Raw genomic sequence first — 27,935 nt, forward strand, 5'->3', positions numbered from 1 at the left:
CCTTGGAAATGAAAATACAAATTCACTTGTTGTGAATTGTGTCATTCAGCTCCTTGTTAGAGAGGAGCAAGCTGTGCAAAATGTACCGAAACATTAAACACTTAGACACAAGCATTCAAAAGTTAAGACGATCGAATTAAGTTTAGCTATCCTAAAATTTCACCCAAAAGCCAAACAACCCTAACTTCTGGCTGAATTGTATGTTTAAAAACACCCCTCTGTTTATAGTGCTTTTTACCATCTAAATCATTTTCTAATTGTCATCTACACACATGATGTTTTGTTTTTCTTTTTTCCTTTTTTTTTTTTTAACCTCAATTTTGCCTGCTGTTGAACTTGAGTGTCCTCTCTCCATATGTTTTATCTGCTGGTCTCGTGGGCCTTGCGCTCAGTCCTTTGACCCGATTTCCCTCTTCCCTTTCCTTTCCGTTCTGGCAATGGGCAAAGAGTCCACACAGCCCAATGAGAGCAAATCTCCTCTTATTTAACCCTGTCTATTTGGCTGCGGCGCACACAGAGCCCTCAACACTTATTCTGCACGCATTCATTCGTCTCGACCACCAGAAGCCATGAAGAGCGTTTTGCTTTCTGTCGCCGTAGCGTTGTCAATCACCGCGGCCTTCTCTCAGCAGACTGTCACAATCAACCTGCGAGGTAAAGCTTTTTCTATTTCTATTTCTCCGTGCTTCCCAAAAGTAACATTGCGTATGCTGTTGACAGTGTTCCCGGCAAAGAGCATCGCCGGAGTGATCCAGCTCAGCCTTCTGAATGACCAAAATCAGCCCGAGTACGGCTTCAATGTCACCGAAGCGCGAGACCTTTGCACTAAGCTCGGACTCAACCTCGCCTCCAAAGACCAAGTCACCGAAGCCCTCAATGGAGGTTTAGAAACATGCAGGTAAAACCAAATCACACACAAAGCCAAATTTAACAAGGAGAAATGAATGTTCTTTTACGTTTTTGATTTTTTTTCTTAAGGTTTGGCTGGATTGATGAGCATTATGCAGTCATCCCCCGTGTCAAGGCGCTTGTGAACTGCGGCCAAAACCAGACCGGCTTGGTCTCATGGCGAGCCGCACTGGACAAAAAGTTTGATGTGTTTTGCTTTAACCAATCAGGTAGGATGTATTTGTCATTTCAGGACGCATGGAACATGTACAGCGCTTAACACATTTATTGGTCAACCCGTCATAAAAATGAGAATCCTGCATCATGAAGGGCTTTAATGCGGATTCTTTTAAATTTGACAAAGCTTTTAATGTTTTTCCATTTTGAACAGAAATTTAGGAACTGAATCAAGGTTTTTTTTTATACCCAAGTTTGTCTCACAGGGCTACAGACAGATGTCAAAAATATATCAAGCATATTATTTGATCACTTAACACTTTTTTTTCTTTTCAGGAATGTATTGTAAATAATTATAATTTGACATCAATCAATATGCATTAATGTGGCTTTTCATTTGATTTTTTTAAAGTTACTAAAATGTAGCAATACAGTATGTTTATTATTGTGGTTGTTTGGCACAAAAACATCGATGGTGTTTTGGACTAATGTTAACTGCTTACGGTACATGCAATTAGTTGTATTTTGTAAGTTCCACCAAAAAAAAAGGCTTAAAGAGATCGCACATTAGCTTTTCTGAATTGAAGTAGCAAAATGCAATTGCATGCAACTGGTTGACAACAAAATGCATTTAATTAAAATAATAGGTTGACTTGAATAAATTATTGGATTGATTTTATTGTCAGTTCTATTCCAGTGTTTCTTTTTTATTTAAGATTACCTCACATTTTTTACTACTTGCATAATAGAAAATGGTTGTGCAGACAAGAAAATACAAAAACAAATGGTGATGTTAGTGAGAATTTGGCAAGCAAAATATTAGAATCAGCCCTCAGTCTGAGGCAGCACAGCCCACAACACTGCAAACCGCAACCACAATATTCAGCATATTGTTGAATGATTGCAGCAAAATGGAACATTGTTTTCTTTTCAAGATTTAATTGTTGTGAAACGAAATCATTTTTTTCCATTTTTTCCAGAAAACAGGAAAAAATTTTACCAAATACTGAATATATTATATTGATTAATAATTTAATTTCAGCAGTAGAATTGCACGATCAGATCAATTGAGGACGTAGGCAATCGAATCGCTGCTCAAGTACAGAGTACATTATTGCATTTTCAATGTGTTTGCATTTAATCTTTAGGAATGTTTTTTTTTTTTTAGGTGCAGCTTTAACTTTAATGTGCAATACATTTCAATGGAATCATTATTTAAGCATAGAATTATTTTACTTCCTATATTTGGTTTTAATGTTCACACAGTGGTTTCAAATAGTATTAAATATACATTTTAGGTATACGATTTCTGTCTTGTTTTCAATGAATAGGTGGTTTAGGTTCAGGCAGACAGTGGTGGGAACATTTCGATTGACTTCATTATTTTAGGACGGTGTCAATTTATAAATTGCTATATACCGGATGTTTTAAATACACTTGCACCTTAAGATACACAATACTGATATGTTTTGCAAATATGTACCGTATGACCCTATTTCATTCATTTGACAGCCATAACAAATTATGAACATTACTATAGTGATATGTACTCTATATCTCTCCTTGTGTTTTTGCCATGTGCAGATTACACAATTCAACCCGATGAAGTAATGACAACCATGATTGCCGAGGCCTCTGAAGTTTTAAGTTCTACCCCTGCCGTCTATATTTTCAACCTTTCTTTGCCCCACGACTTCTCTGTGCTGGACAGCCTGGATGGAGCACAGCTCGCCCGTTTAGCTGGAGGTGAACAGAGCTCTGGGAAAGGTTTGTCACTTGTCTCCATTCCGCAAAACTCCCGATTGTTCAGTCCCGTGTGGGACCAATGTATACTGTCATGTTTAATTGTTACAGGAAAAGTGGTGCTCATCACCTCCGCATGTGCTGTTCTCCTTGTTGCAATTGCCGTCCTTGCATACATGAAAGTGTAAGTTGCTTTCTCTCATTTTCATCTTATTCTATGGCAGTACTAAATTAAATAGCGGAAATCCGCAAGTAATTGACTCACCCCGCTCAAAAAGTTTGTAATTGCCTATAGAAGCCACAAGATGGTGGTAAGTGACTCATTTTGTTTAAATGAAGCGCTCCAACTCACTTCGGTAGTACCTTGACACCAAGATGCCACCAGATGGCCCCAAAGAAATATTGATATTGTGATTATGATCTCTACCAAGTCACTGTTTTTGTGCTCAGACCAAAGCCCTGCCACGTGACTTAAGAGATGACAACAAACCGCAGTTTGGCAAGCGCTGAACAATTCTTCAAAAGAGAAACTTGAAGCTGTTTAATGCCGCGCTCAGTTGAAGTTTACTGTCAAACCAAACATAAAACAAAGACAATTACACGTTGTATTGTTAAAACAACCCCCATAACTTCTGATAGTATAATGCTGACACATAATGGGAAACACTGTAGAGTAGAATAGAATAGAATAGAATAGAATGGAAATGCTATTCGTATCAGGCATTCATTGTGACTTGTGTATTTGTGAACAGGAAAAGGCGCTTCCAGAGAGCTGACGTGATTCCAGAGCGTGGAGACGACTTTGTCGTTGCAAGTTGAATGATCGCTTCAAGTATATAGCCTGTCTAATTTGACCTTTGATGTTTCGGAGCAACACACATCTGATTTTGCACTGTGCATATTGTTTTGTGGCGATTGTTTAAGGCAGCAGCTTGTAAGGATGTACAGTATATAGCCTCTACTTAATCACAATCGTTTTGCAGACTGATTCCTTGTTTTTATTATTTTGACATTGCAAGTACATGCAAGTAAATGAGACTTTAAAGACCCGGACGAGGTATCATTGACGTGTGTAATCACAATGGTCCAAACTAAACTGTGTGGAAAGCTTTCTCGACAGGTTTCTTGTGTCTTGTGTAAACGGCTCTCACACATACCCCCCCTCACACAATACACTCTGGAGTGCAAATGTTGATACAGTGTTTCTTTATGTGAAGATGGAGTGCGTGCCCTTGCGATCATAGTCATAGCTATGATGAAATTAATCATACAAGTCAGACATTTTCCCTTTTGTCAGTTTGGTGAATAGTTTCTTATTCAAGACTGCATTCTGTTCCAGTACACTCTCCTAAAGCCAAGAATAAAAAATGGAGTGTAAATAGTAAGAGTCCAGTATGAGGGACCAGTGGGAACATAATACTATATGCATAACATAAATTACCTGAATACCGAAATGCTCTCATACAGACTATGGAAATGCTACCAAACACACATTACTGAAATCCTTTACAGGTTGTATTGAAATATGATGATCATATAATATGCTGAATAGAAAATATTGAAATACAAATAAACTGTAGTGTGTATGACAATGTTTTAGTAATGTACCCGCATGCAAGGGAGTTTTTCAATAGTTTGTGATAGCATTTGAGATGTGAGTATATCAGTAGTGTGTGTGAGAGAAGCAAAATTGTGTGAGTGTGTGACTGAGTGTTTCATTCATGCATGTGAGCAAAAACTATTCAGTAGTGTGAGAGCATTTCAGTAGTGGGTGTGAGTGAGAGCATTTCAGTTGTGTGTTTAAGTGTTTCTCTGGTGTGAGTGAAAAACTTAAGGAGAGTTTCTGTAGTTCCTGTGAGAGTGTTTCAGTATCATGTGAGAGGCTTTGAGTCGCGTGTGAGACACTGTTTCAGTAGTGTGAGAGCATTTCAGTAGTATGTGACAGGTTTTGAGTAGTGTCTGAGTGTTTCAGTAGTGTGAGAGCATTTCAGTAGTGTGTGTGAGCATTTCAGTAGTGTGCGAGCATTTCAATGGTGGGTCTGATTGGGGAAAAAAAATCTGTAATAGGTGTGAGTGTGTGTTTCAGTAGTGTGCTAAAGTGTTTCCGTGTGTGAGCAAAAAAAAGCAGTAATGTGCGTAAGAGCATTTCAGTAGAGTGTGAGAGTGTTTGAGTAATCCCGAATGATGTCTCTCATATGCCAGCGTGCTTTTGGTGGATTCATACAACACAGTTGATGGCTTCAGACTTGACAGCGTCCACAAGGAAACTAAGTTCATTGCACAGAGTTTCATGTCGGTAGGCCATGCGGATCTGAGCCACGTTGGTGCGGTGAATGTCATTTCCCTCGGGTCCATCTTTCAGGTAGTTCACCCCCAAAAAGTGCTTCTTGTCCTGGAAGTAATGGGGAAATTCTGGTTTTACCGTTGTAGCACACAAGAATGATAATTTGACTCTCCATCTTGCTTCCTTTTTTTTAAAACCGTTAAATAAAAAGTAAAGTATGGAAATATTTACAATCGCAGGCAATGGGAATCAGTGGAATGAGCAGCAGTGTACAGTCGCCGTGCACAATTAATATGTTTGCAGATATGAAAGGCAAATCAATTATTTATTCTGTTTGTACAAAAGTGAATGTTTACAGCATTATCACTCTAAAAACAGTTGGGTTAAAAATAACACAAATTTGGGTCAAAAATGGACCAATCCACTACTTGGGTCAATTTGACCCAACTTTCTGGGTTTTTTATTCAGAAAACAACCCAAAGAATGGGTAGTTTGGTACAAAACAACCCCTAAAATTGGACTGTTTTATACAAAACAATGCAAGAAAGTGGGTCAAATTGACCCAACTAGTGGATCGGTCCATTTCTGACCCAAAATTGTTATTTTTAACCCAACTGTTTTTAGAGTGTAACAAAGATTTAAAACTCGTGATTTAACGTCCCTATTGCCTTAACAGCAAACCTTAAATTTGGTAAATTCCTGTTTTATTTCCCATTTATCCCCCATAAATTGCTGTTAACAAAAGTGTCCAAGTTTGAAAATTCCCATAATTTTGCAACCCTATTCCAGCACAGGTGTCAAAGTAAAGCCCGGGGCCAGATCTGGTCCTCCACATCATTTTAAATGGCCGGCGAAAGCAAATTACAGTATGTGCATCGACTTCACGTTTCTGGCTAAAATACCAAAATTGCAAATTGTCTTCACTTTAAAACCATTGGAATATTGCAAGCATTTTTTGGTTATCAATACCCCTTTTAAAAGAAATGTAATATTTAAACAGATTGACTGGCCTCTGATTTCAAAACTAGTTATTCATTAATGTGTTGTGTACATGTAAAATGATGGCGATCATATCATATCATATATGGTTTGGTTTTACAAAAATGAGTTTGGCACACCTGCTACCGAATACAACCATGACACTGTACCTGGTCAGAGAGTCCACATTGCAGCACACTGTTTCTGGCTATTTCACACACGTCACACGTGCTGAGCTTCCACAGCTGAGCTGCAATCGCGTATTCCTCCATCAGTGGCTCCTGTCAACACAGGAAGCTTAGTATTAGGAGATGTAGAGTTTTATATGAAAAATAGAACTAGTGACATTATACAATTCTACTAGTAGGCATCTAGTGCTTCACAGTACAAGTAGCGCACATCAAATGGCAATCCTCAAATGCAATCCCCACGAACAAATATACACGGTATTCATTCCACATTAGTTGAGTCACTGTGCAGTGCAATGCAGGTGTGACGCCAACAATTACTGCAGCGTTACCTTGGTGTAGTGGAACTGCATTGGGTCATCTGTTGATAAGGACACGCAGAGGCCTTTGTGCAGGAACTCTCGCAGAGGGTTTTTGGAGTATTCCAAGAACAGGCTGTTGTTGCTCAATGGAGACATTGCAATGGGCACTTGCGCCAAGTAGTACAAATACTGAAGCACAGGGCTCTAGAAGTGGGGAAGAAAAAGAAATGCTCTTTTCGATGAAAAATTGTGCATTTGTTGTGTTCGTATGTCTCATAAAAAGGGACAACTTAGTTTGTGTTGTTGAATGCCTCGTACAGATGGTTTGTTCTGTCAGTTTGCTAAGTTGTAGTGATGACTGGTCAATAGAGGGCGCTAGGGCACCGCCCCTACACCGGCGGTGGTCACCACTTTACTTTTTATTTTAAAAAAAAAAGATAAAAATATTGCTGATAAAATTATATTTTGAATTGTGTTCGTCTATTCTAATATGTGTATGATAAAAAAGTAGATAATTAGTGATGAGTAACTTGTTTGGCTGCTGTCTGAATCAACACGCACATCTGGTCCTGCACGTCTTTACGCACTGACTCGTTAAATGTTGGACAGGCACAGTAGTTCCACTTCAATGCACTAGATAGGGTTACAGGTGAAAAAAGCCTTTTGGCTAATTCTGAGTTATCTTCAACTCGTTTGATTTTAAATTGTTAAACTGTACATACTGTGTCCTGTCAATCTCATTTTACTGCTGCAATTTAGAAGATTTGCTAAGTCTGGTTGCCAGCTTACTCCTCTGCCGACTTGGTACAGTCGTGATTACTCAATCATATTACACACATATGCAGTCGAGCAAAGACTCCACTTACTAACTTAATTACAATACAAAACATGACTGTAGATAAGACTAAACATGTTGGGAATGGGTTCGTTTCTCTGTATAACAGTTGTTTAATGTGAAGTAGAAACGTTTTATGAAGTTGTTGCTTGCACTCTGTCAAAGGCTGCAGGCCTCACTATCAGGCTGCCTCGGGAGTGTCGTTGGCCACTGAATTGTTATCACTTGTGTTAAGCCGAGTGGTTAGTGCCAAAGCCAACAACCGCAGAAGCTGTTGATGACTTTGCCAGTATGGAAACTCCATCAGCCGCTACTACTAAGTTGACAACATTCAACTGATTTTAGTCCCTGCTGATTTTTGATGAGCAGTAGACATCAGGTGAGTGTGGAGTACCTTCTTCAAGTTGAGCCCATGTGAGATGTTGTCTGCTGTGAGGAAGGCAGAGACCAGATGAGTGACAGAACCTGCTTCTCCACAGTGCGGGCGAAACTGGAAGGTGCTCAGGCCACGTTCCCTGCAGAACCCCCCCCACCCCCAAGGTGAAAAAAACCCAACCTGCTTTCAACAACCCATCATACGCAGATAAGATGGCGAAAGATTGAGTGCTTACTTTCTGAGATTGTTGAGGACCATGATGTTTGCATACATGTGGAAGATGTAGTAGCTGTATGGAGGATTGTCATCTCCGGTCCACTGTTCTGGTTTTGGGCTCCTGAATGAGAACATGTGATCGCTGTGTTTGGACTCGTCATCTACGCTGTCGAAGCCCGATACCTGTGGAGGGAAAAAGAATGCATCACAGGTACAAATGATTATTTCCTTGAAAATGATTAGGGCTGCCCAAATACTGATTACAAGTCCACCAAATCTGTGTCACTTGCTTTTTGTAACTCTTTCAAAAAAAACTTAACGTTCTGTCATTTTTCAACTATAAGTCTAAACAACTCTAACTTATTTTCAACTCTTTTTTTTTTTTTTTTTTTTTTTGAGTAACAAGACTGAAAGTCACAGAAGTGAGTTTTTAATATAGAGTTTCAAATACATGTAATATAGCAACATGACAATTAATGCTATAGCATATGACACTCAGCACATTGTGGTGATTCAACCCCAAATTTTATTTTTGAAATGAGCAAATAACATTAAAACAACAATAAGTAACAGGACTAGAGAAGTCATAGTTGAAATATCATCAAATATATGGGTGTGGAACTTGCTTTTGTTCTTCCCATGGCCTGCTGATTATCAAATCAACTTCCTATTGACCATATTAGGGCAACAAGTCTACTTGAAAATGAAGGGAGACTACTAAAGTGTGAAAACCAAAAAGTAAAGATAATAAACTACAGGTACAGTTGAGATAAGGAAGACAAATATATTGTCGGCCACATAGCGTAATTAACGAGGTCATTTTTCAGTATTTTTGGAAAACAAGAAAAAACACTATTTTTAGAACACACAGTGGTCATTTTTCATTGGGTCTTTTTCCTTTCATTGACTTGTTCACCCATCTGGTTGGAGTTTTTGTTACAATATCAATTTTTAAAAAGTGTGTTCTAAACATTTTGTTTTTTCTTTTTTTTCCCCAAAAATATTGAAAATGACACAAATGAATGAATGAATTGTACTATGTGGCAGACAATATTTAAAGGTAATATTTATGAAGGATTTAAATTATTACATTTCATGGTAAAGTCTCATATTTGGAATTGGGACAATCAACAAAAATATTTTCTAATGTTCCAAGTAGTTAAACTTAATCTTGTAAGTCAGATCAAGTAGCAGGACAAATGCATTTATTTTACAATACATTTTATCATGCACTGATTCAGTTGAATGGCGCTAATGGCGCTACAGTACTATTGATTCTGAAGGCCCTGGTCAGAGTACATTGAAATGCTTTCAAAGGAAGAGAAAAGACTAATAAATTAGTTCAATTCCATGGAGCAGGTATTAGAATGTAGGTTGTCAATGTCACTACTTTGCAGGCCAGCAGAAAAGACATCGAAATAGGGAGTCAAAGGCGTGTTATGATTCTTGATATCATGCACTTATGACCGTTGTGAATTTCGTTTAGTTACAGCAAATGTTCAATGCCGTAAAACAGCATACAGTAAAACTTACATATTTGAGGAAAACGTGAAGTTCTTTATGACTCTGTGGGTGAATGGTTGCCTCAAAGAGGGGAAGGAATATGTTCTCCAGCATCTTGGCAAAATTAGGCACCAGCTTCTTTGACTTAAAAATGTCACTAAACACATACAAAATATTTTCTCATCAAGTAAATGTTGAACATCTTTGGAATGGATCCAATAAATATATAATAAAGGAGGACTCACTATATTCTCGGCACTTGAATCATCCACCTCATATTTGGAGAGTAGACTTTGTGCAGAATGAACCACTTTGCAAGGTTGTGCCACTCCTCTGGCGCACGTCCGTAGATGGACAAGCGTGGCTCTGCGTGCTGGTATTTACTCTCCTCCAAGTCATGGGACACTTCCTGTCCATGGAGGAAATGGAATGGTCACCAAAGCAGCCTGTTCTGCTCTTTACTCTACATGCAGTAACCCTAAAATCCTTGAGGCAGACACAAAATTGCCAGTATTTATTTACCTTTATTATGTGAGCAAAATACTCGCCATTGAGATGGTTGTCTGTTTTGAGAAAGATTTCTCTGAGTTCACTGGCTCCAACAGGATTATACTTGGAATTGAATTTATCAAAGCGATGGAATGTATGCCTTCCCTGTGGCGATTACACACAATGAGCAGTCGCAAATCACCAAAGTTACTGTATATTTGCGTGTACGTATGCATGCGAATAGTGACATTCTCTCCCTTACAGCATGTACATCCAGGGAGTCCACGGTAAGGTCATAGGGGTCCATGTTGAGGCTGTGGAACACCTGCTCAAGAGTCATCTCCTGGCCAGCATTTTCCATGACCACGCGGTCCGAGTCGGTGTTGTATGTTTTCTGAATGAACGTCAGCAGGTGCTTCTGAGACATGCATGCGGCGGCATGAATGTGTGTATCCACCTGTGTGAAAAACACACTGTTAATTCGTTTTTGGGGTTTTTTTTTCAACAAAGGGAATGATTGATGGTGCTGTTGCCCATGTGTCAGGAAAAATATCAACCTTTCTCACGTTGTAGAAATCTCGGTGAGGAACGCATTTTAGTTCCTTGAGCTCAGCCATCTCATTGAGCATTTCATGGAGGTGGAACTTGGAACTCAAGAAATTGAGTCGCCTGTGACAGTAAGTTTTTCTAAAAATCAAAAATCAGCAGGTCAGAATTTTTTCGTTTTGAAGTTGCAAAGTGCAAATGGATATTATAATCAAAAGCAATGAAAAGGTGAACAAGGTCAAACGTGTCGGATGTAGGATAGTCGACACTTTGTACCAGACAGCTCGAGACTCTAAGGGCGCCACATGGGATAAAACTAGAAATCAAGTAATAATGTACTCAACTCTCACACTCAACAACAACCCTCAAACACGCACCAAAAAACCTCACAAACAAATGACCTCTCTCACTCAAAAAAACTGTTGCTCCAAAATACTCTCACACAAAACAAAACACCTGTTCCACAAACCGAACATATCAGACACAACAAAAAACAATTACAACCCCCCCCCTCCATAATTCTCTAATAATTCAACAGACCCCAAAAAAAACCCTCTCACACAACAAAAAAGCTCACTCACACAAAAAAAAACCAAACAGGAAAGTGCTTCTCATAAAGCGAAAAAAATCGCACACATCTTTCACACGCACTGGAACACACCTCTCACACTCTTACACACCATAAAGCACAAAAACCTCAAATAGGTGAACTTTTAGCGAAGAATGGAGGATAGGCTCCACCCCCCCAAAACCTTTGTTCACATTTATTATTTTATTAGTTTATTTATTTATTTAGTTTATATATTGTTTATTTTTTTCTTTAGTTTTATGTATTGCACTTAATAGGCACAAAAGAATGTGTTATAAATCGCCATTATTTGTCATGTGAATTGTATGTGTAAAATTAATTTGATTGAAGAAATGCCAAGAAAAAGGTATTAGTATCTGTATTGATTACACAGTACAGTAGTACAAGAAAACGTATCTGTGTCGTATCGAATCCGTAAAGTGTGGTATCGCCCATCCCTACTGCCTGTCACTATACGTGGCTGACATATATACACAGGTGACCAAAGTTTTATTTGCTTTAAAAAAATAATAATAATAATAATTTGCAAACCAATTAAGTAAAATTGGAAAATTTACTACAACAACACAGTGGTTAGGAATCATAAGTGCAGTATAGTCCACTAAAGTAGGCGTGAATAGAAATAGTTTGTGAGAGCCTATTTCCCCGCTAGTGACACTACAGCATCTATCCGACCAGCATCGATCATTGCTGTCAGTTTGTTGTGGCAACTTACGTGGGTCCATCTGCAATCATTGCCAGCACATGACCAAGATCTATAGCAAAGGTCTCCAGATCTGGATATGGAAGGTCATGTGGACGCTTTTCTCTGAGATCCTCAGCGCTATCATACACGTGCACTATTCCATCCAATAGTCTTAGTTCATAAGTCAGGTTCTCTGGGATGTTTTCCAAACTGTACGGATCCTCATCCTCTGTTGGACACGGGCACATATCTGGAGAGACCAAAGACAAAGTTCATCTTCCACAATCAGCGTCATCTTGTGTGTTCACGTATCTTAAAACCTGGTTGAACTTCCTCCTCTTCGCTCCATCTGACGTTTTCAGCCCTGCGAAGGAACTGCGCTGTGGTTCTGCAGAATCTGTGGTAGGCCAGTCTGGAATATTTCTCACGAATCAGCAGAGCCATAAGAAGACTTTTGGCTGCCTGCTCGTAGTCTTCCACTGTGATCTGAATCAAGTATGAAGATAAGCATCAGTGACTAATCATTCGGACTGACAATTGACCAAAGTGGGTTTTCATCTGTCAGTGTAATTGGCAATAACGGGCTGACGGACCGTCACTGACGGATACCCATTTTTCGGACTTTTTTTTGGTGGACCGACTGACGGACCGAGGGACTTCTGACGGACTAATTGACGTCCATCAATCAGTCTGTCCGCCAGAAGTCCGTCCGCCAACCCCCCGCCCCCGCCCCAACATCAGCAAAACGGAATGCCCACCTGTGGAATGGTGGGCATTGATGATCTGTCATGATCTGCGTTGTGTTGCCTTTGTTTTGATTTGATTGAGGTTATTTATTTTTTCATATTTTCCCTGTATCCTTTTTTTCATGTCTTATCTCGCACATTAGGTTTTTGTTTCCGCCAGTTCTCATCAGCTTGGTCCGTTGTGTCAACCAATCAGCTCCCTCTAGCCTCTCGTGTCTCTTCCAAGTGTACCTTATCGTCTCGTCAATTTTCATGTTTCCAGGTTCATGTCACTTTTCCTATTGTGGTGATTTTTTTTTTTTTCACTGGTTTGTTTTGTTACTTTAAATGTTGTATTTTAAATTGTTGTTAATTCATTGTTTTTAATATTCCAAAGTGCCTTGTTTTGTCATTTGCTTGATTTTTTTTAAATACCCAAAATGGGCTATTTTAACCCATGTTTTTTTTATTATTTTTTTTTTTTTACTGAACATCTTTAAGGATGCAGTGAGCAATTCAAGAGAGAGCCTTCAAGCTTTTTAACTATAGCGACATCCTGACAAACATTTTGGTTGTTGTTTTTTTTTGTGGGGGAGAGGCTGGAATGGATTAATGGTTTCCATTCATTTTGATGTGAAAAGAAATTAAACTGATACTGTATCTCCAGTCGTCCCTATATACTAGTGTATCTCAGGTGCGTGCGTGCGTGTGAGCCAATCCTGCTCTTCCTGCTGCACTCACTCCTGCGCAGTAATCACCACTAATTGTGACCCTTTGGTAATCAGGGCAGCATTCTGGCACAGATGAGCACAGCGAGCTGGAGCTGGGAGACACGTATGGCGTAGGAGCCCTTGGCCATGGCCAGTCTGGATTCCCTGAGATCTGCGTGGACATGGACATGGACTGGGAACGAATCATCTTCAAGCTTTTGCGCCTGTAAAATGAGCAACACAATTGTTTAAGTTACTATAATGCTCAGTCTGATTTGGTATCTAAAGAACATCTGAATGCACATGAGGCCACAAAATATGGAATTCCGTCAAAATGAAAAGCATACCTTTGCAAAGTCACGGTTTGGCATTGATTTTCTTTGTGCAACCGATCCTTTGTTATTTGCTGAAAAACTCACCTGTTTTGTTTGAGCTGTTTATGTGCTTGAGCCAAAGTAATAAAAGTATTCATTTGGTGGCAACTTGGTGGAAGGAATTATATTGAAGTGAATTGAGGAGCTTCATCTAAATAAGAGTAGTGCTTTGGCACCATCTTATGGCATGTTGGGGCCAAGACACTATGCCGAAGTGAATTAAGGAGATTCATCGAAACCAAAATAGTGCTTTGGAACCATTTGGTGTCATTTAAAGGTAATTAGAAACCTAATGTTAAATTATTCATGTTATATGTTCACTGTTGAGTGGAAGCCACCAATGTCCAAATTTGATCGGTTTCATATTTTGCCACAAATGTTGGCCAGTCGTATGAGTGAGCTTTACCTTTTGGTGCTCTCCTCAGACTGCTGTTCCGCCAGCTCCTTAAGCAGTTCATGCTCTTTGGCTTGCTGGAGGCCAATGGGGCAATCCTCGGGCACCGTGAACATGGATAATGCATCCTTATTGTCCTCTTCTTTCAGGGCCGACGCATACACTTTTTCGGCCAGAAGTTGGCTCTCCTTCTCAGCCTCACTCAGCGTTACCTTGGGGAACTGGCGAGGCATGTCTGTACGTTAGAAGAAGCCAGAGTAAAGTAAGTGGTCACATAAATTTGCGTGTGTACACTACAGTGGGGCAGGACTTGCCCTTCTTGCTAGGGCAGGAGTTTGACTAGGTCGCACTGTTTTGTAAACAAGAAAATCCTCACATGGGACAGTTTGCGTGATATTATGCGGGCAGGCTGCTGCTTGTTCTTAATCTCCTGAAGACCATGCCGTTTCTATGAAACTTTTGAACATTACTTATCCAGCTTAATGTTCATGTAGTACGTCCTTGTCCTACCTAGTAAGACAATTCAGTGCAGTATAGTGGAGTGACGAGGGCACACCTGTTGAACCACTGTGTCTTACGTTTTTCCACTACTATATGACATTTCGCGCATTAGGACAACTACATGTTATTAGTGAGTACTATTAGTACCAGTGAAGCACTTGATGTTAACTAGAATGTTATAATTTGTGGCACTACTAGGAGTACACATTTGTCAAGTAGTGCATGGTTTTGCCTTACCAGTAACATGTAGTTTTCCTACTAGCAAAGGCGAATGCCTAGTGGCTGGGCCTGCACCTGTGGGGCCAGGACAACATGGGACCCCTTTCTAATGGGCATACCACCTGTCAAAGGGGCCATAGGGGTTGGCCTGGGAATCCATTTGGAGAGCTGGATGAAGTGGCTGGGGATAGAAAAGCCTGGGCTTCCCTGCCTAAATTGCAGCACCTGCAACCCGACCCTGTGTAAGCAGAAACAAAATGGATGGATGGATGGTATTCAATGGAAAAAAATGTTGGGGGTGGGGTGGTCCCCAAATATGTCAAAAAAGGACATTTTCCGACTGTTATTTGAATACTGTGATACCGTGATAGCACAATATTTTCGCTCACAGTTTCCATATCATTGGCCAATGCCTACTAGTTGGTCCAGAAGTCTGGACATGTGCCTACTACTAGTTGGGACTAGTAGTGTTACTCGAGCAGCATAGTAGTTTATGTGTTATGATTAGTTGCATACTAATAGGCTAAACGTGGCACTACTAGAGCAAAAACATTGCTAGTAAAACACATTACTAGTTATACTAATGCACCCTAGTCATTTTACTAGTTTTCTGAATTGTCTTACTTGTGAGGACAAAGACCTTACAAATACATAGACCTTAAAGCGGAAGTCAACCCGAATATATTTTTTTCAAGAATATGTTCCCAGCAGGCCCACTAGTTTAAACACGGAATTCTGATAAATATTGCGTTTGTGGAATAATTGTTAATCCACTAATTTTTAGCCATCTCTGTGGGCGGCCATTTTGTCTTCTGTCAACTCAAAATGACATCACAACTGCTCACAATGACCAATCACGGCTGACCTGTTTTCTGAATCTGAACCGTGATTGGTCGTTGTGAGCAGTTGTGATGTCATTTTCAGTCAACAGAAGACAAAATGGCCGCCCCTGGAGATGTCTAAAAAGGAGTGCATTTTGCTGCTTAACTTGTATTCCACAAGCGCAATATTTATCAGAATGCCCTGTTTCAACTAGTGGGCTTGCATAGAACATAATCTTGAAAAAAAAATGTTTGCGTTGACTTCCACTTTAGAATGGATGTCAAAGATATTTACTTGACTACCATTAATGAATCACTAGATGTTAATCAGTCGCGCTGAAAATGCAATTAATTATTATTAGCATGCAGTTGTCAACTAGTACACTGTATTTGGCATAGTAGTAAATTAACATGCATTTGTTCTCCTAGTGTGCCGTAGTAATCATTCCACTCCTGCGGAGAAATGTCATACAGTAGTGGAAGGTACTGGAAAAACACGCCGCTAAAAAAACATATTAATTCTATTAGTGCACCCCAATTGTTGTGTTGAATGTCTTCCTAGTGAGGACAAAGAGCGTACTAGTACAAGAACAATTCAGCGCTATGGTAGGATATTGAATAAATGTTAACATACCTGTTGACCCCGGGCTGTGCTGAATCTTACAAAAGTTGTAATTTGCCTGTACATTTCTGTATATAATCTTACACAGTATTTATTGCTCAGCGGGAGAGGTGGGGGAACTTTGCTCGTGAAAGTCGGCCGAAGTTTGCAGTCGGAATCGCTAGCGGACGCTCCGAATTAGAGCCGAAATGGGCAAGACGAGATTGGTCTAACAAAAAACAAGTTTTTTATTTATTTATTCCCGTACAAAAATTGTTATACGGCGTACACAATTTTAAATGATCAAAAAACTTATAAAATACGGGGAAAACAGAGCCAGAACGTGGCTAATGGGTGAGCCTGGAAAAATCAGGGTGGGCCTGACTATTACCCTCACTGAACACAATCCTCCTGTCCCCACACATTGCATATTCAAATCAAATGACAAACTGAATAATATGAAGTTCAAATCTTCCAACCAATCTTATAACCACAACTATGCCATTCTTAATATTCAATACAATAAAAAACACAACGAAACACAAATTATAAAATAATGTCATAATAAGTTACCAAAAATGTAAAAGTATATATTTTTTCATGTATCTCACTGGGTGGGCAGTCTGTCAATCTGGGTGGGCCTGTGCACACCCAGGCCCACCCGTGGCTCCGCCCCTGGATGACAGGTATGGTTCAAACGACTTGCCATAGACATCACGTCAGAGGCTGAGTTGAGTGTTGTTATTTAAGCCAATGTTCCACTCTCTGAGAGTGCTTCCAGGAAGCCAGCCATCCTGGATACACAACACTATCCAGACAACAAGTGTGTATTGCTCTAGATCATTATCAAGAAACGTGATAGGCTCATCCTGTTGTATTGATCGGCAAATGGCGACCTTTTCAATTATTCAGTAACTCAAATGAGATTATACTTACTTTCACGAGCAATCTCTTACACCTGTTAGCTTTTGGTAATCACATTGTTGCTTACCGATTTGCGCTAATGGGATAAGATGTTTGTTTAAAAAAAATAGTAATAATAACAAAAAAGCTCATTTACACTATTCCACAAACGTGGGTACACCCCCTCACTTTTTTCAACCTACAGTCAAGCATTGTGGCCAAGCATTTACTGTACTCAAGCAATGCATGAGCCCCTCCCTTCAGAAATCAAGCAGCAGCGCAGTATTCCAACAACAACAACAAAATGATCCCAAGCATACCTCAAAGATGCCCACTGCCTTGCATCTTTGGTGCATCCTCAAATGTATGGTGAAGGAGCACAATGTCTATACCATTCATCAGCTCCATGACGTCATCATAGAGAAGTGGAAATGGATTACTGTATATCATATTGGTGGCAACACAAAATATTGAAACTTTGAAAATTTGACATTTTTTACAAAGTTGTGTACTCACTTTTGTTGCCAGCAGTTCAGACATTAAAGGCCATGTGTTGAGTTACTTTTAGGGGACAGTAATTGTTATACTAGATTGTATATTATCATAATATGTGTTCAATGTTGCCCACTTAGCATCCATTGCAGCCTGATAATCCTAGAAGGTCTCATCTGTGGTCCCTTCTCAAGGTTTCTCATTTTTCCCCGAATGTTTTTTTTTTTAGTTTTTCCTTGCCCTCCTGGGGGTTAAGATCAGGGGATGTCGTTAATATGTTGTCAACTATGGACATGTGAAGCCCTTTGAGGCTTTCTTGTGATTAAGAGCTATATAAATAAATTTGACTTGACTTGACTTATACAAGCTATACATTGACTACTTTACATCCTCAACCCCATGAAACACATTTGGATCAACTAAAACAAGAGACTGAACCAGGCCTTCACAAAGGCAAATAAATCCTTGCATAATAGCGAGTCAGGAGATTCAGGATGCCCGTTGATGACTGTCAAATCAGGACAAATGGTTCAAATGCTTCCTGGAAACATGTTTTATTCAGTGTTACTGTAGCCTGTCTGGGGGGAACAGATCAGATTTTATGGCACAGCCTTTTAGAAAGCATAATTGGACCTTAACATGGAGAGCAAGCTAATGGTGCTCTCTCTGTTCCCCAGAGCAACTGTGCCAACGACTGTGCTAGCGTTAAGTGTGTTTATATGCACTGTAAATGTGGAATGTGGACAGGACCATACATTTACTCTGACATTATCATTCATTATTTCCCACTGCAATGTGTTAATCCCATAGGAGGCCGTACATTACTGGGCCCCAAAGCTTCATCACCCCACAAGCACTAAGAAAACGGGAGAGGAGTCATTTCACTCTTTCCTAAGGCACAACTTGTTGCTTTGAAAAGAAAGCACTGATTCCTCTCCTCATCTTTCCTTTTCCAGAGGACGTCAGGATCAATGCAAACACACTAAACTGCAATCAGTCGTGAATACAGCAGCACCTGACCGTGATTAAAAAGAAAAGAAATAATAATATTAATACTATCAATAATAGGAATAATAATAAATGGACATACACAAAGCAGAAGTTGTCAGAGATCTGGTTGATTATTATTATTATTATTATTATTATTATTATTATTATTATTGGGATTCTGGAGCCTATCTCAGCTGTCAACGGGCAGTAGGCGGGGGACACCCTGAACTGGTTGCCAGCCAATCGCAGGGCACACAGATACAAACAAACACACAAACTCACAATCACACCTGGGGGCAATCTAGAGTGATCAATTAACCTACTATGCATGTTTTTTCGAATGTAGGGGGAAACCGGAGTACCTGGAGAAAACCCACACAGGCGCGGGGAGAACATGCAAACTCCACACAGGAAGGTCAGAGTATGTACAAATGTAAAGAAGTTGAATGTAACAGGATATGTTAATCAAACCCATGACCTCTGAACTGCGAGGCGGACGTGCTAACCAGTTGACCGCCGTGCCTCCCATTATCCATCCATCTATTATTATTATTATTATTATTATTATTATTATTATTATTATTATTATTCACTGAAAAAAATCCCATTTTCTAACTGACTTCAGACAAAAGGTAGACTACACCCTGGACTGGTTGCCAGTCAGTCACAGGGTAAATACTCTATCAGCCAATATGGACAGACAACCTTTAAGACATTGCTCACATCATCAGTGACTACACATAATAAACATTTTGGTAAATGAATACCAATGTGGCAGTGTCCATCAAAACTGCAAGCATTATTGTCAGAATTTGTATTCCGTTCTAGACATCATTGTATTGTGCAGGTGTATCTAATGAAGTGTACAACATGAAAGAAGGAAGCAAATGCATCAAATTCTCAATACAAATGTACCTTAGTATTTCAGCCTGACTGTTCTGCTGAAAAACCTTTCCAGGATTATGGATTCAAAACCAGAACCAAAACGGAGCCTTATCTTTGTAAAAGAATGTGTTTTATATATCTGTTGCCTCAAATCTCATTCCATTACTCCTGATGTTGTTGAAAGTTAATATAATTCAACGTATACCTTCCTTGGCGAGTCAAACCCAACTCTCTCTTCCTCCATCACAATTTAATGGCTTCAAAACAGTTCAACTATTACTGAGTGTGTGGGAATGTTGTTGACTAAATTGAATCACCTCCGTTACCAAACACATACTGGCACACACTGTAGTCATGTTTCAATACTAATGTGCACTGTACATGCATTATCACAAAGCTGTTCGTAAGACTTATTTTTGATACACGCAACCCGTCAGCATGATTACAGGATGATTTTCGAAAAAGTTCACTCACCGCTTTAGATTTTTACGTGTTTGTAAATAGTGGACATGTTTCCTTTCGAGAAACGACGACTCATGCCCCGTTCAAGGATTTGATACCTCATCCACCGCCCTGCAAGTCCACATCAGTCCATCCTTAACTCCTTCCTTGCCACAGCTTGCTGCACAAACATCAGCCTGACAAATGGGGCACAACAAATGGTCAAACTCTAACAGCATTAAAGGTTTTGTTTCAAATTTTCAAATGAAATAACTTCATATAAAGACATTTACAGTAATTTGATCAAGATTTTCCTGATCTGTGCATGGAAAAATTTCACAACATACAGTACATATATGATGAGTGTGTGAGAGCTATACCAGATTTAGCACCCCAGCTTCCCATTCATTCCACCTGATTGAAACCTTGAAACTTGAATTAGTTGTAAGACCCCAGGAGGGAAAATAGCTCAATTGGCCTCAATTTGGACATTGTCTACTCAGGGGTGTACTCACCTTTGGTGTCAATGGTTAAGACATTAATGTCTGTGTGAAGAGTTAGTTTGAAGGGAATATTTACACCATTACACAAATGGTTTACTGACTTGTTTACATCATAGCAAAGTGTCATTTCTTCACTGTTGTCTCATGAAAAGATTTAATAAAATTCTAACAAAAATAGGAGATACCGTATATTGTCGCTGTCCTGTGAAAAACATGTTACGTTCATTTTGGGAATTTTTACAATTTTTACGTTAACGGGGTTTCCACGTTACAGACATCCCATTAATGTAAAAATTTTAAAAATGACAAAAGTGGACATACGTGTTTTTCACAGGACAGTGATAATATACAGTCTACTGCACAGTAACTGTACTTGTATGTACTGTATATAGGATCCCATTCCATCTCAGTTACAATGAAGACAGCTACGTGAGCCACTATGTAAATTCATCAGCAATCCATTTAGCTGTTTGCTTATGCATATTCCCGCAAAATGTATTGCAATTCCTAGGCTGACTATGAATTGAAGTCCTATGTTATTGTAATGCAGCATAAAGACTTCCAATTTGAAGGCTTCTTCAAATTCAGCCCACAAATTCCCCCACAAATCTTCTTTTTCTTTCTTGTCAAATAGTACAGGCCAGGGTGTCCAAAAAGTCACGACGCACTTACGTCCATTCCGTTCCATTTAACCCTTGATTGGTCTTTGTATTTTTGTCACTCAGTCAGTGTTGATGGGTCTGGTGGACCCGCTAACGTTTTGGGTTTTCAAAACAAAACAATCAAATAATTTTCTGTTAATCAAAATACTCAACAAATGTTTACTATACTCTAAAACCAGCCGGGTTGAAAATAACTCAATTTTGCATCAAAAATTGACCAATCCACAAATTGGGTCAATTTGACCGACTTTCTTGCGTTGCTTTGTACAAAACAGCCCTGTTTTTGAATTTGTTTTGTACAAAACTACCAATTTTTGTGGTTGTTTTTGCAGAAAACAACCCAGGAAGTAGGGTCAAATTGACCCAAGTATTGGATCGGTCCTTTTTTGACCCAAAATTGAGTTATTTTTAACCCAACTCTTTTTAGAGTGATCCCAATTACAAGTCATATGAACAGCAAACATTGTTAATATTTGCCCTTTACCTTTGTTAGATCACATTTAAGAATTAATGTGCTACTCCTTTTTAAAAATAAAAATGTAATAAAAAAAAAGAAATCTCATAACAGTGTGTTATCACCATGAGGAGAACATTTCAGATATGCCTTAGGTCATTTTTGTTTTGATAAAAACGGAATGTGGGTCCCACAGACCCGAACAACAGACAACGGTTAATTTCCGGTAACATACAGAAGATGTAAGGCCATCCGCATTTGACAGTTTAGGCTTTTCAGTTTTTGTTAGCATATGGCTTGTCCATGGCTCACCAATTGACATTGAAAATGGCAGTAAATGGCAGTAAAATTGACATAATCAATAGCAGATTTATCAAAACAGGATCTGTTCATGATAACGCAAGCAGCCTGCTACTACCGCTGCTGATGCATTGAACTCCTCCGAAGTTCCCCAAGTGCCACTGATCTAGGAGCAAAAATGACTGCTGCGGAAAAGCCTCAACAACATGAATGTTGATACAACATCTACACAGTACTAAATGTCAATCAATGCTGGTTGCCATATGTCTGATTAGAGCTACTGAAACATCACATCAAGCTGAAGTTACTTCTAATCTCCTTGTGGAATCCCTGAAGACAACAAAGACTTCCTGCTGGGGCCATAAGCAGCCCAAGGCCCACAGTCCCTGATTTAGCCAGGCAGTGTTTAGAATATGAGGCTAATCCTCTCAGTGCAGGTTATCAGTGTACTTTTAGAGTTGGCTTTAGAGTACTGACATTGGCCGCCTGTATCGCCTTAATGGACATCAGAGTTGGTAACAACTGATTACACTTGCCCTCTCCTCACCTTAGTAGTGTGCAGTCATCTAACACATCAGTTATCTGAACATTATTTTGCTCTGAACTTAACGCGCGTTGACCTGCACTGATCAGTGTCTCTGTGCAGTGATCACACCTGTGACGTCATCAGCTCATTGACTTACTGAAGCGGTGACTACCGCACATTATTAGAGTACAGTGACTAGGACACATCCAGGTTAATTGAGTCTAATCATGGCACACCTTCACACGTATACTTTTCACACATACGACACTCTTGAGTTAATTCATATAAAAGAATCGAAATATAGAAGAGCGTCGCTCTACACATTAGCTAGTTTTAGATTTGGTGTTTTACCAGTACTGAACTTATAATACTGTATATGGCATTACAAGACAATATATTTACAATATAATGACATCCAGGTGCTGTTTAATTAAAAGTATGTCTTAACAAGTAAAGATTTTCATTTGTTTTTACACTAATGAAATTTTCATAAAAATACAGTAGTCTGTTGCTCTGATGTGCAGTGGTTTAGAAATGTGCTGTCCAGCATCATAATGAGAGCGCTATTGAATATTTTGCTCTCATTTAGCGCTTATAGACAATATTAATATCAACTGTGAGTATGATGCAGTAATTGAGTCCTATGAATGTCATGTCACTGAAAAGCCACTATTGCATATGAAGTTCGGAAATTGAATCTTTATACATATATGTTTACCAAATGAGATTTTTAATTCCGTGTAATAAGTATCCCATAGCAAAAATCTTATCAATATGACCATTTGAAGTTGTAACTATTTTTACACACTAGATGGCAATAGAGAATGCATAACTGAATTTCTAAATAGGTCACCTACTGTCACACTTGCATGTTAGGAACATCCATTTTTGGTGTTGTATATTAAACTAAATCAAAGAACATCTCCAGCAGATGTTTTTAAAATCAACAGCAATGCAACTGTGATTATAATTCAAATTAATATGTAGTGCTTTAGACACCATAGTAGAAGTGTGATTAGCACAGCTCCCATGGAAGAAGGGCTAGCTCGGCGTTTGGCTTCAAATCTTGCTTATTTGTCCAGAATTTTCAAATTCTCCTTGTACTTGTAACTCCATCGTACTGCCACAGTCCAGCACTTGAATGTTTAAAACACAGAAGACTCTAAATCTGACCTATAGCTGCGGTCCCTCTATGTGTCCGTCCTGTAACTGTAACTTTTTTTTCAAATTTGTGGTAAATATCATCAGTTATATATAACAAAGGCAGCTGGGAACCACTAGCTGTAGATGATGAAACACTTAACAATGCACAAACCAATCTCAAAAACGATATGGTATTATTAAAGCACCAACTTATCCTGTTCATTTGACCCTGGAGCATTTAATGACCCGCTGAATTGTGATAGCATGTTCTAACCTTCTGGATGACCTCAGTGGGTTGTCATAGTCAATTACCATGGTCATGCTGGGACTGCTTTGATAAATAAAATTAAATTAAAAAAGAAACATTATTAATACGAAGTGTCGCGGTTCATTTGCCTAACCAACTCCCAACTCCCCCGCTACCCTGAATAAGATAAGTGGTATAGACTAGAGGATGAAGGAATGGATATTCATTTGAATTCAATGCTCCTGTGTATTTGTTTTATGTGATGTTGTTCATCGCTAGTGCCCAGAAACCCTTTTGCCATTTTTTAATGGCTTGCTGATATTCTAATAATGCAATTAAACATGGCCCACATCAGAATGATAAGAGTTTAAAAAAAAATGGAAATTTTTCACACGTTTTTGTGTAAAATAAAGATTTTGTGTGTTAAGAAAAATATATATTTTTTGGATTTAAAGAGGAAGTCTACCCCAAAATATTCTTACAATAATATGTACTATGTACGTATATACGTACGCTAGTCAAAACATGGCATTCCGTTTAATATTGCGCTTATGCAATATAAATTAAGCAGCAAAATCCACCCGTTTTTGTCCATCTTAGGGGACGGCCATTTTGCCACTTGCTGTCTACTGAAAATGACATCACAGTTGCTCTGGGCTCAGGTAACAGCCAAACATGGCTCAGCTTCAGAAAACAGCTGAGCTGTGATTGGTTGTCAATAATATGTTGACCTACAATCTACACTGTACAGTATTGGATTGGTTTTAGCATATTTCCTAAGCAAAAGATGTGGCCCCCAGTGGAAAATTTTTGGACGGCCCTGCTGATAATAAATGAGATCTGCAGCCTTGCAGTCCTTTTTTGGCTGCTGGAATATGAACGGAATGACCAGCAGTTTGCTCCCGCGGGAATGTGAGACCCCCGACACACACATCCCACCACCACATCCTTCTACTTCTGTCATTTTTTACCAATGAACAGAGATTAAGCTAAAGCCTCGGCATCCAGAGTCGGCTCTGAGATGGCTTAGTCAACAAATATGAGCTGAATCAAGCAGGAATGCGCCTCGCACCCTGTCTGCCCTTTCTTAAAGAAGGGGCTGGAGAGGTGGGAGGTCATAACTGAGGGAATGTAGTGAGAGGAGGGGAAACTCTAATGAGAGCCTGTAATCACTTAACACGGACCAGGTGCTGCCTGTCTATATTCTAGACAATAGACTGCGCCACTTGCGCTGGAATTTATGACGGCCGGGAGCAAAAGGAAGTCTGGACAAGGTCAAGGTTTTGTTTGCAAAGTTTGTTTTTTTTATTACATGGCAATATTATTTCTTTAACACAAATAAAATAGAACATTTTCAAATATATAATATAACAGTTATCCTATTACCACAGTCTGTAAAAGAATACAATGCCCATATACCATATATTCCTTTCTGTACAAAAATAGTTCTATGCGTATTTAGATGTAAATTCTATATAATATTAAATAAATGAATTCCTATATACATATACAGTATCTCCAATTTAAAAAAAAAAAAAAAACACAAATATAGATTGCACATGTCTTTTGTACAAATAACAACTTTCAAGTATATTTCAATCCATTGTGGACTGGCACATAACTCACAGAATCTAAGGCATTCATTTTCCTTTATACAGTGCCCAAAACTCGATGTAGGCCGAGAGCGTCTATCCCCGTGTTTGGCATCGTGATGCACATCATCTTCTCCTGATCATTCATTAGAGTCCCAATGGAAAAGTGCTCACAGCTTTTTATCCTTGCAGGATAGCACTTATCAAAGTGGAGGAGGAATTGTGAAGAGTTCACTCTTTTACACCAGAGGAGAAGTCCACTCACTTCGGTAGCAATCACAATTTATGGGTTCCCCCCCCCCCCGCCACCGCCCATGCCAAGCAGAGAGCAGCACCTGTAGTTGCTCCACGCTGTTCCATCCAGTGTTTGCAGTTGTTTGCTCGCTCCACTTCACCGAGCAGCGAGGCTCGGCTCTTTAACAAAGTCAGTGCAGCCAGTCTCGCTCTGACCTGGTCCCCAGACTTGCTGGAGAATACTTGGCAAAATCTGAGGCATTCGGAGAATTTGAGAACAGAGCAGAGAGTACGCTAACTCTTCGACTCCCTTGGCTTGTGTTCTCCTTTCTTGCAAAGTCCCCATTCATGTTTGCCTGAGCAGAGCCTCAAGCTTATGGACTTGGGAGTCAGTGGTGCGCCACACAGGCCTGAGCCTGCCCTGCTCCAGCCTCAGTGCGACTCTGCGTTCTGGTAGGGAGCGACGTCTGCGGCCGTATCCTTGAGGGCTGATCTTGACTGGGGGGGCGCTGCCAATCTTCAGCGTGTTGTTGAGGAGGTGCAGACGGTGCGCCAGGTCGTGCACTGAGCAGGTCCCCAGATAACAACCCTGTCGCCTTGACTGGTTGGCGGAATTTTTGGACCTCTTGGTTCGCACGTGGGGTTCAGTGCTGGAGGAGAAACAGAAGGGGGTTTATTGAAGATGCTTCTTTTTGTGACAAATGCATTTAGGTGGCAAATGGTGGCTTCACTTGAAGGTACATACCTGGAATGTGGCAGCATGCTATCCCTGATGTCCTCTTGCCTGACAAAGTGCTCAGAGTTTGCAGTCTGGCTGTCCAGATCCCGTCTGAGTCTGCTCCCGAGCCATATGCTGAGCCTAAATGAGGGAGGGCAACGATCCATTAGCCTTAAGGCAGATCATTCTGACAACTGTCGTCTCGACAAGCAACCCCAGCTTTTAGAAGTGCCTGTGAAAGATGAAGAAGATGAATCAACTCACCTCTTTTTTAACTTGGGATTCACTTCAAGTTCCACACAGTGTGCTGCTGTGGCCACCAGGCAGCAATAGAGGAAGGCCTGGAAGATTAGTTTCATTTTTCCTCCTGTGGAAGCAAGAAAACATCCAGTTAGTCATTTGCAATATCACACGCACGTTACAAGTTCACTTTTCAAACTCCCTCCTGCGCCACTATGTGTGTTAATCACTCTAGTACAGTATGCTGGTAAACTTGTAAAGTTTACACAAGAGTCCAAAAGCCAAGTTATTTGCACTTATCATTCATTTATTTGAGAAGTTAAGCTAGGGTCACATTTTCCTCAGTTAAGTAAACCTACAACCATGCTTTGGGCCCCTGGCCAGTAATGTGAAGGACACTGTCTACCAATAGAACCTTCCAAAATAGACTTGCCGCAATAACAGTAAAACAACAGCTATATAAATGCAATTTTACTTGTGGTTAAAATGGTCTTAATTAATTGCCTCTCAAAGGGTTTTTCTTAGATGTGCTACACCTTGAAAGCGGTTCCGCCACAGACGCACACACATTAAGAGCTGAACTGCTTATATAACCAGACAGATAACCTGTCCTTGTCTATACACTTGTGCTCTGACCTCAAAAAAGCAAGGATAAAGCCATCAGCTGGGAGAGCAGCAACCGCAAAGGTGCTCATAAAGCAAAAAAAAGGGGGGAAAAAAGAAAGTAAACATACCTGTAATTCACTCTTGGATGACAAAGCCCTTCTTTTTCTGGTCAGATATACCGACGAGTATTCCACAGGTTTGGGGAATATTGCCACTGGTCCTGTAAGGCAGCTGTGTCACTCTGCTAATAGCTACACACCAGACTGGGAGCCTTTATACAGAAGGTGGGAGGGGCTCATTGACTGACTCTCATCCTTTACCCCCCCTCCTACTCCCAGTGGTGCAAAGAAAAAAAACAACACAAAAATCCCCATGATGAATTGTTGTATGTTTATTCAATACAAAAAAAAAAAACGTACGTCAAAGTAATTTGACAACTTTGGCTCACCTTTTGTAATGTATCTTTAAAGTTTAGCTTGTCATATTTGAACTAAAAGGTTGATTTGATACTGTTCCATAATTGCGCATGTCAAATTTAAGGAATGTTTCCATTTTTTCCTTTTCAAGCCACTCCCTGACACAGTGAAGTTCCATGTCAGCTTGATGGATTTGAGATTTTTTTTCGATCAGAGAAGCACTGGTCAAGTCAATAAATAAGGTAAATATGCCTGACTGTAAATCCAATACACTCAAGGTATTTGTTTATACAAGGTAAACAACTCGCCTTACGTCTTGATTTATTTTACTTTGCTGACTACAGTGAGGTGGAATTTTACAATTATCTAAGAATAAATCTAGAGGTAAAAAAAAAAAGAAGAACTTGAACAACATTGGTCCAGACATGTTTTGAATAAT

The 27,935-nt window shown here is 39.6% G+C and overlaps 3 protein-coding genes and 1 long non-coding RNA gene across 6 annotated transcripts; 2 read left to right on the top strand and 2 right to left on the bottom strand.

Moving 5' to 3' along the window:
* The first annotated feature begins 287 nt into the window (after nucleotides 1-287).
* Nucleotides 288-3,920, top strand: lyve1a (lymphatic vessel endothelial hyaluronic receptor 1a). Its single transcript, XM_086026064.1, has 6 exons — nucleotides 288-654; nucleotides 721-898; nucleotides 979-1,118; nucleotides 2,650-2,832; nucleotides 2,920-2,992; nucleotides 3,561-3,920. Exons 1-6 carry the CDS (start codon nucleotides 570-572, stop codon nucleotides 3,625-3,627), a joined length of 726 nt encoding a protein of 241 aa, XP_085882190.1. The 5' UTR covers nucleotides 288-569; the 3' UTR covers nucleotides 3,628-3,920.
* On the bottom strand, nucleotides 3,784-19,948 carry ampd3a (adenosine monophosphate deaminase 3a). 2 transcript variants are annotated; one of them, XM_086026062.1, is made up of 15 exons: nucleotides 19,889-19,948; nucleotides 14,015-14,237; nucleotides 13,266-13,458; nucleotides 12,120-12,285; nucleotides 11,830-12,049; nucleotides 10,537-10,666; nucleotides 10,242-10,436; nucleotides 10,013-10,144; nucleotides 9,736-9,899; nucleotides 9,521-9,647; nucleotides 8,007-8,170; nucleotides 7,790-7,910; nucleotides 6,591-6,764; nucleotides 6,241-6,351; nucleotides 3,784-5,200 (listed from the first exon to the last, which is right to left on the bottom strand). In XM_086026062.1, the coding sequence occupies exons 2-15, from the start codon at nucleotides 14,233-14,235 to the stop codon at nucleotides 5,027-5,029; spliced, it is 2,292 nt and encodes a 763-aa protein (XP_085882188.1). In that variant the 5' UTR covers nucleotides 14,236-14,237; nucleotides 19,889-19,948; the 3' UTR covers nucleotides 3,784-5,026. The 2 variants fall into 2 exon arrangements, with proteins under 2 accessions (XP_085882188.1, XP_085882189.1); XM_086026063.1 differs by lacking the exon at nucleotides 19,889-19,948 and having other exon boundaries at nucleotides 5,059-5,200; nucleotides 6,211-6,351; nucleotides 14,015-14,245.
* Nucleotides 12,753-18,435, top strand: LOC147150169 (uncharacterized). 2 transcript variants are annotated; one of them, XR_015086216.1, is made up of 3 exons: nucleotides 12,753-13,460; nucleotides 14,152-14,264; nucleotides 18,350-18,435. It is a non-coding gene; the product is annotated as an uncharacterized LOC147150169 (long non-coding RNA). The 2 variants fall into 2 exon arrangements; XR_015086217.1 differs by lacking the exon at nucleotides 18,350-18,435 and adding an exon at nucleotides 14,766-14,850.
* Nucleotides 19,949-24,983: 5,035 nt separating the features above from the next.
* On the bottom strand, nucleotides 24,984-27,338 carry adma (adrenomedullin a). Its single transcript, XM_086025790.1, has 4 exons — nucleotides 27,209-27,338; nucleotides 26,499-26,601; nucleotides 26,262-26,375; nucleotides 24,984-26,166 (listed from the first exon to the last, which is right to left on the bottom strand). Exons 2-4 carry the CDS (start codon nucleotides 26,591-26,593, stop codon nucleotides 25,863-25,865), a joined length of 513 nt encoding a protein of 170 aa, XP_085881916.1. The 5' UTR covers nucleotides 26,594-26,601; nucleotides 27,209-27,338; the 3' UTR covers nucleotides 24,984-25,862.
* Nucleotides 27,339-27,935: the final 597 nt, after the last annotated feature.

Source organism: Filicampus tigris, chromosome 3, assembly GCF_054856515.1.
Source record: "Filicampus tigris isolate MCC_2025a chromosome 3, RoL_Ftig_1.0, whole genome shotgun sequence".
In the NCBI taxonomy this organism is placed as follows: domain Eukaryota; kingdom Metazoa; phylum Chordata; class Actinopteri; order Syngnathiformes; family Syngnathidae; genus Filicampus; species Filicampus tigris.

Coding starts and splice junctions, on each gene's coding strand:
- lyve1a (XM_086026064.1), top strand. CDS start 570: ATGAAGAGCGTTTTGCTTTCTGTCGCCGTAGCGTTGTCAATCACCGCG. Junction 655..720: donor TGTCACAATCAACCTGCGAG/GTAAAGCTTTTT, acceptor TGCTGTTGACAG/TGTTCCCGGCAAAGAGCATC. Junction 899..978: donor GGAGGTTTAGAAACATGCAG/GTAAAACCAAAT, acceptor TTTTTTCTTAAG/GTTTGGCTGGATTGATGAGC.
- ampd3a (XM_086026062.1), bottom strand. CDS start 14,235: ATGCCTCGCCAGTTCCCCAAGGTAACGCTGAGTGAGGCTGAGAAGGAG. Junction 13,459..14,014: donor TCTGAGGAGAGCACCAAAAG/GTAAAGCTCACT, acceptor CTCATTTTACAG/GCGCAAAAGCTTGAAGATGA. Junction 7,911..8,006: donor GTCCTCAACAATCTCAGAAA/GTAAGCACTCAA, acceptor GGGGTTCTGCAG/GGAACGTGGCCTGAGCACCT.
- adma (XM_086025790.1), bottom strand. CDS start 26,593: ATGAAACTAATCTTCCAGGCCTTCCTCTATTGCTGCCTGGTGGCCACA. Junction 26,376..26,498: donor AATCCCAAGTTAAAAAAGAG/GTGAGTTGATTC, acceptor TCCCTCATTTAG/GCTCAGCATATGGCTCGGGA. Junction 26,167..26,261: donor AGCATGCTGCCACATTCCAG/GTATGTACCTTC, acceptor TTTCTCCTCCAG/CACTGAACCCCACGTGCGAA.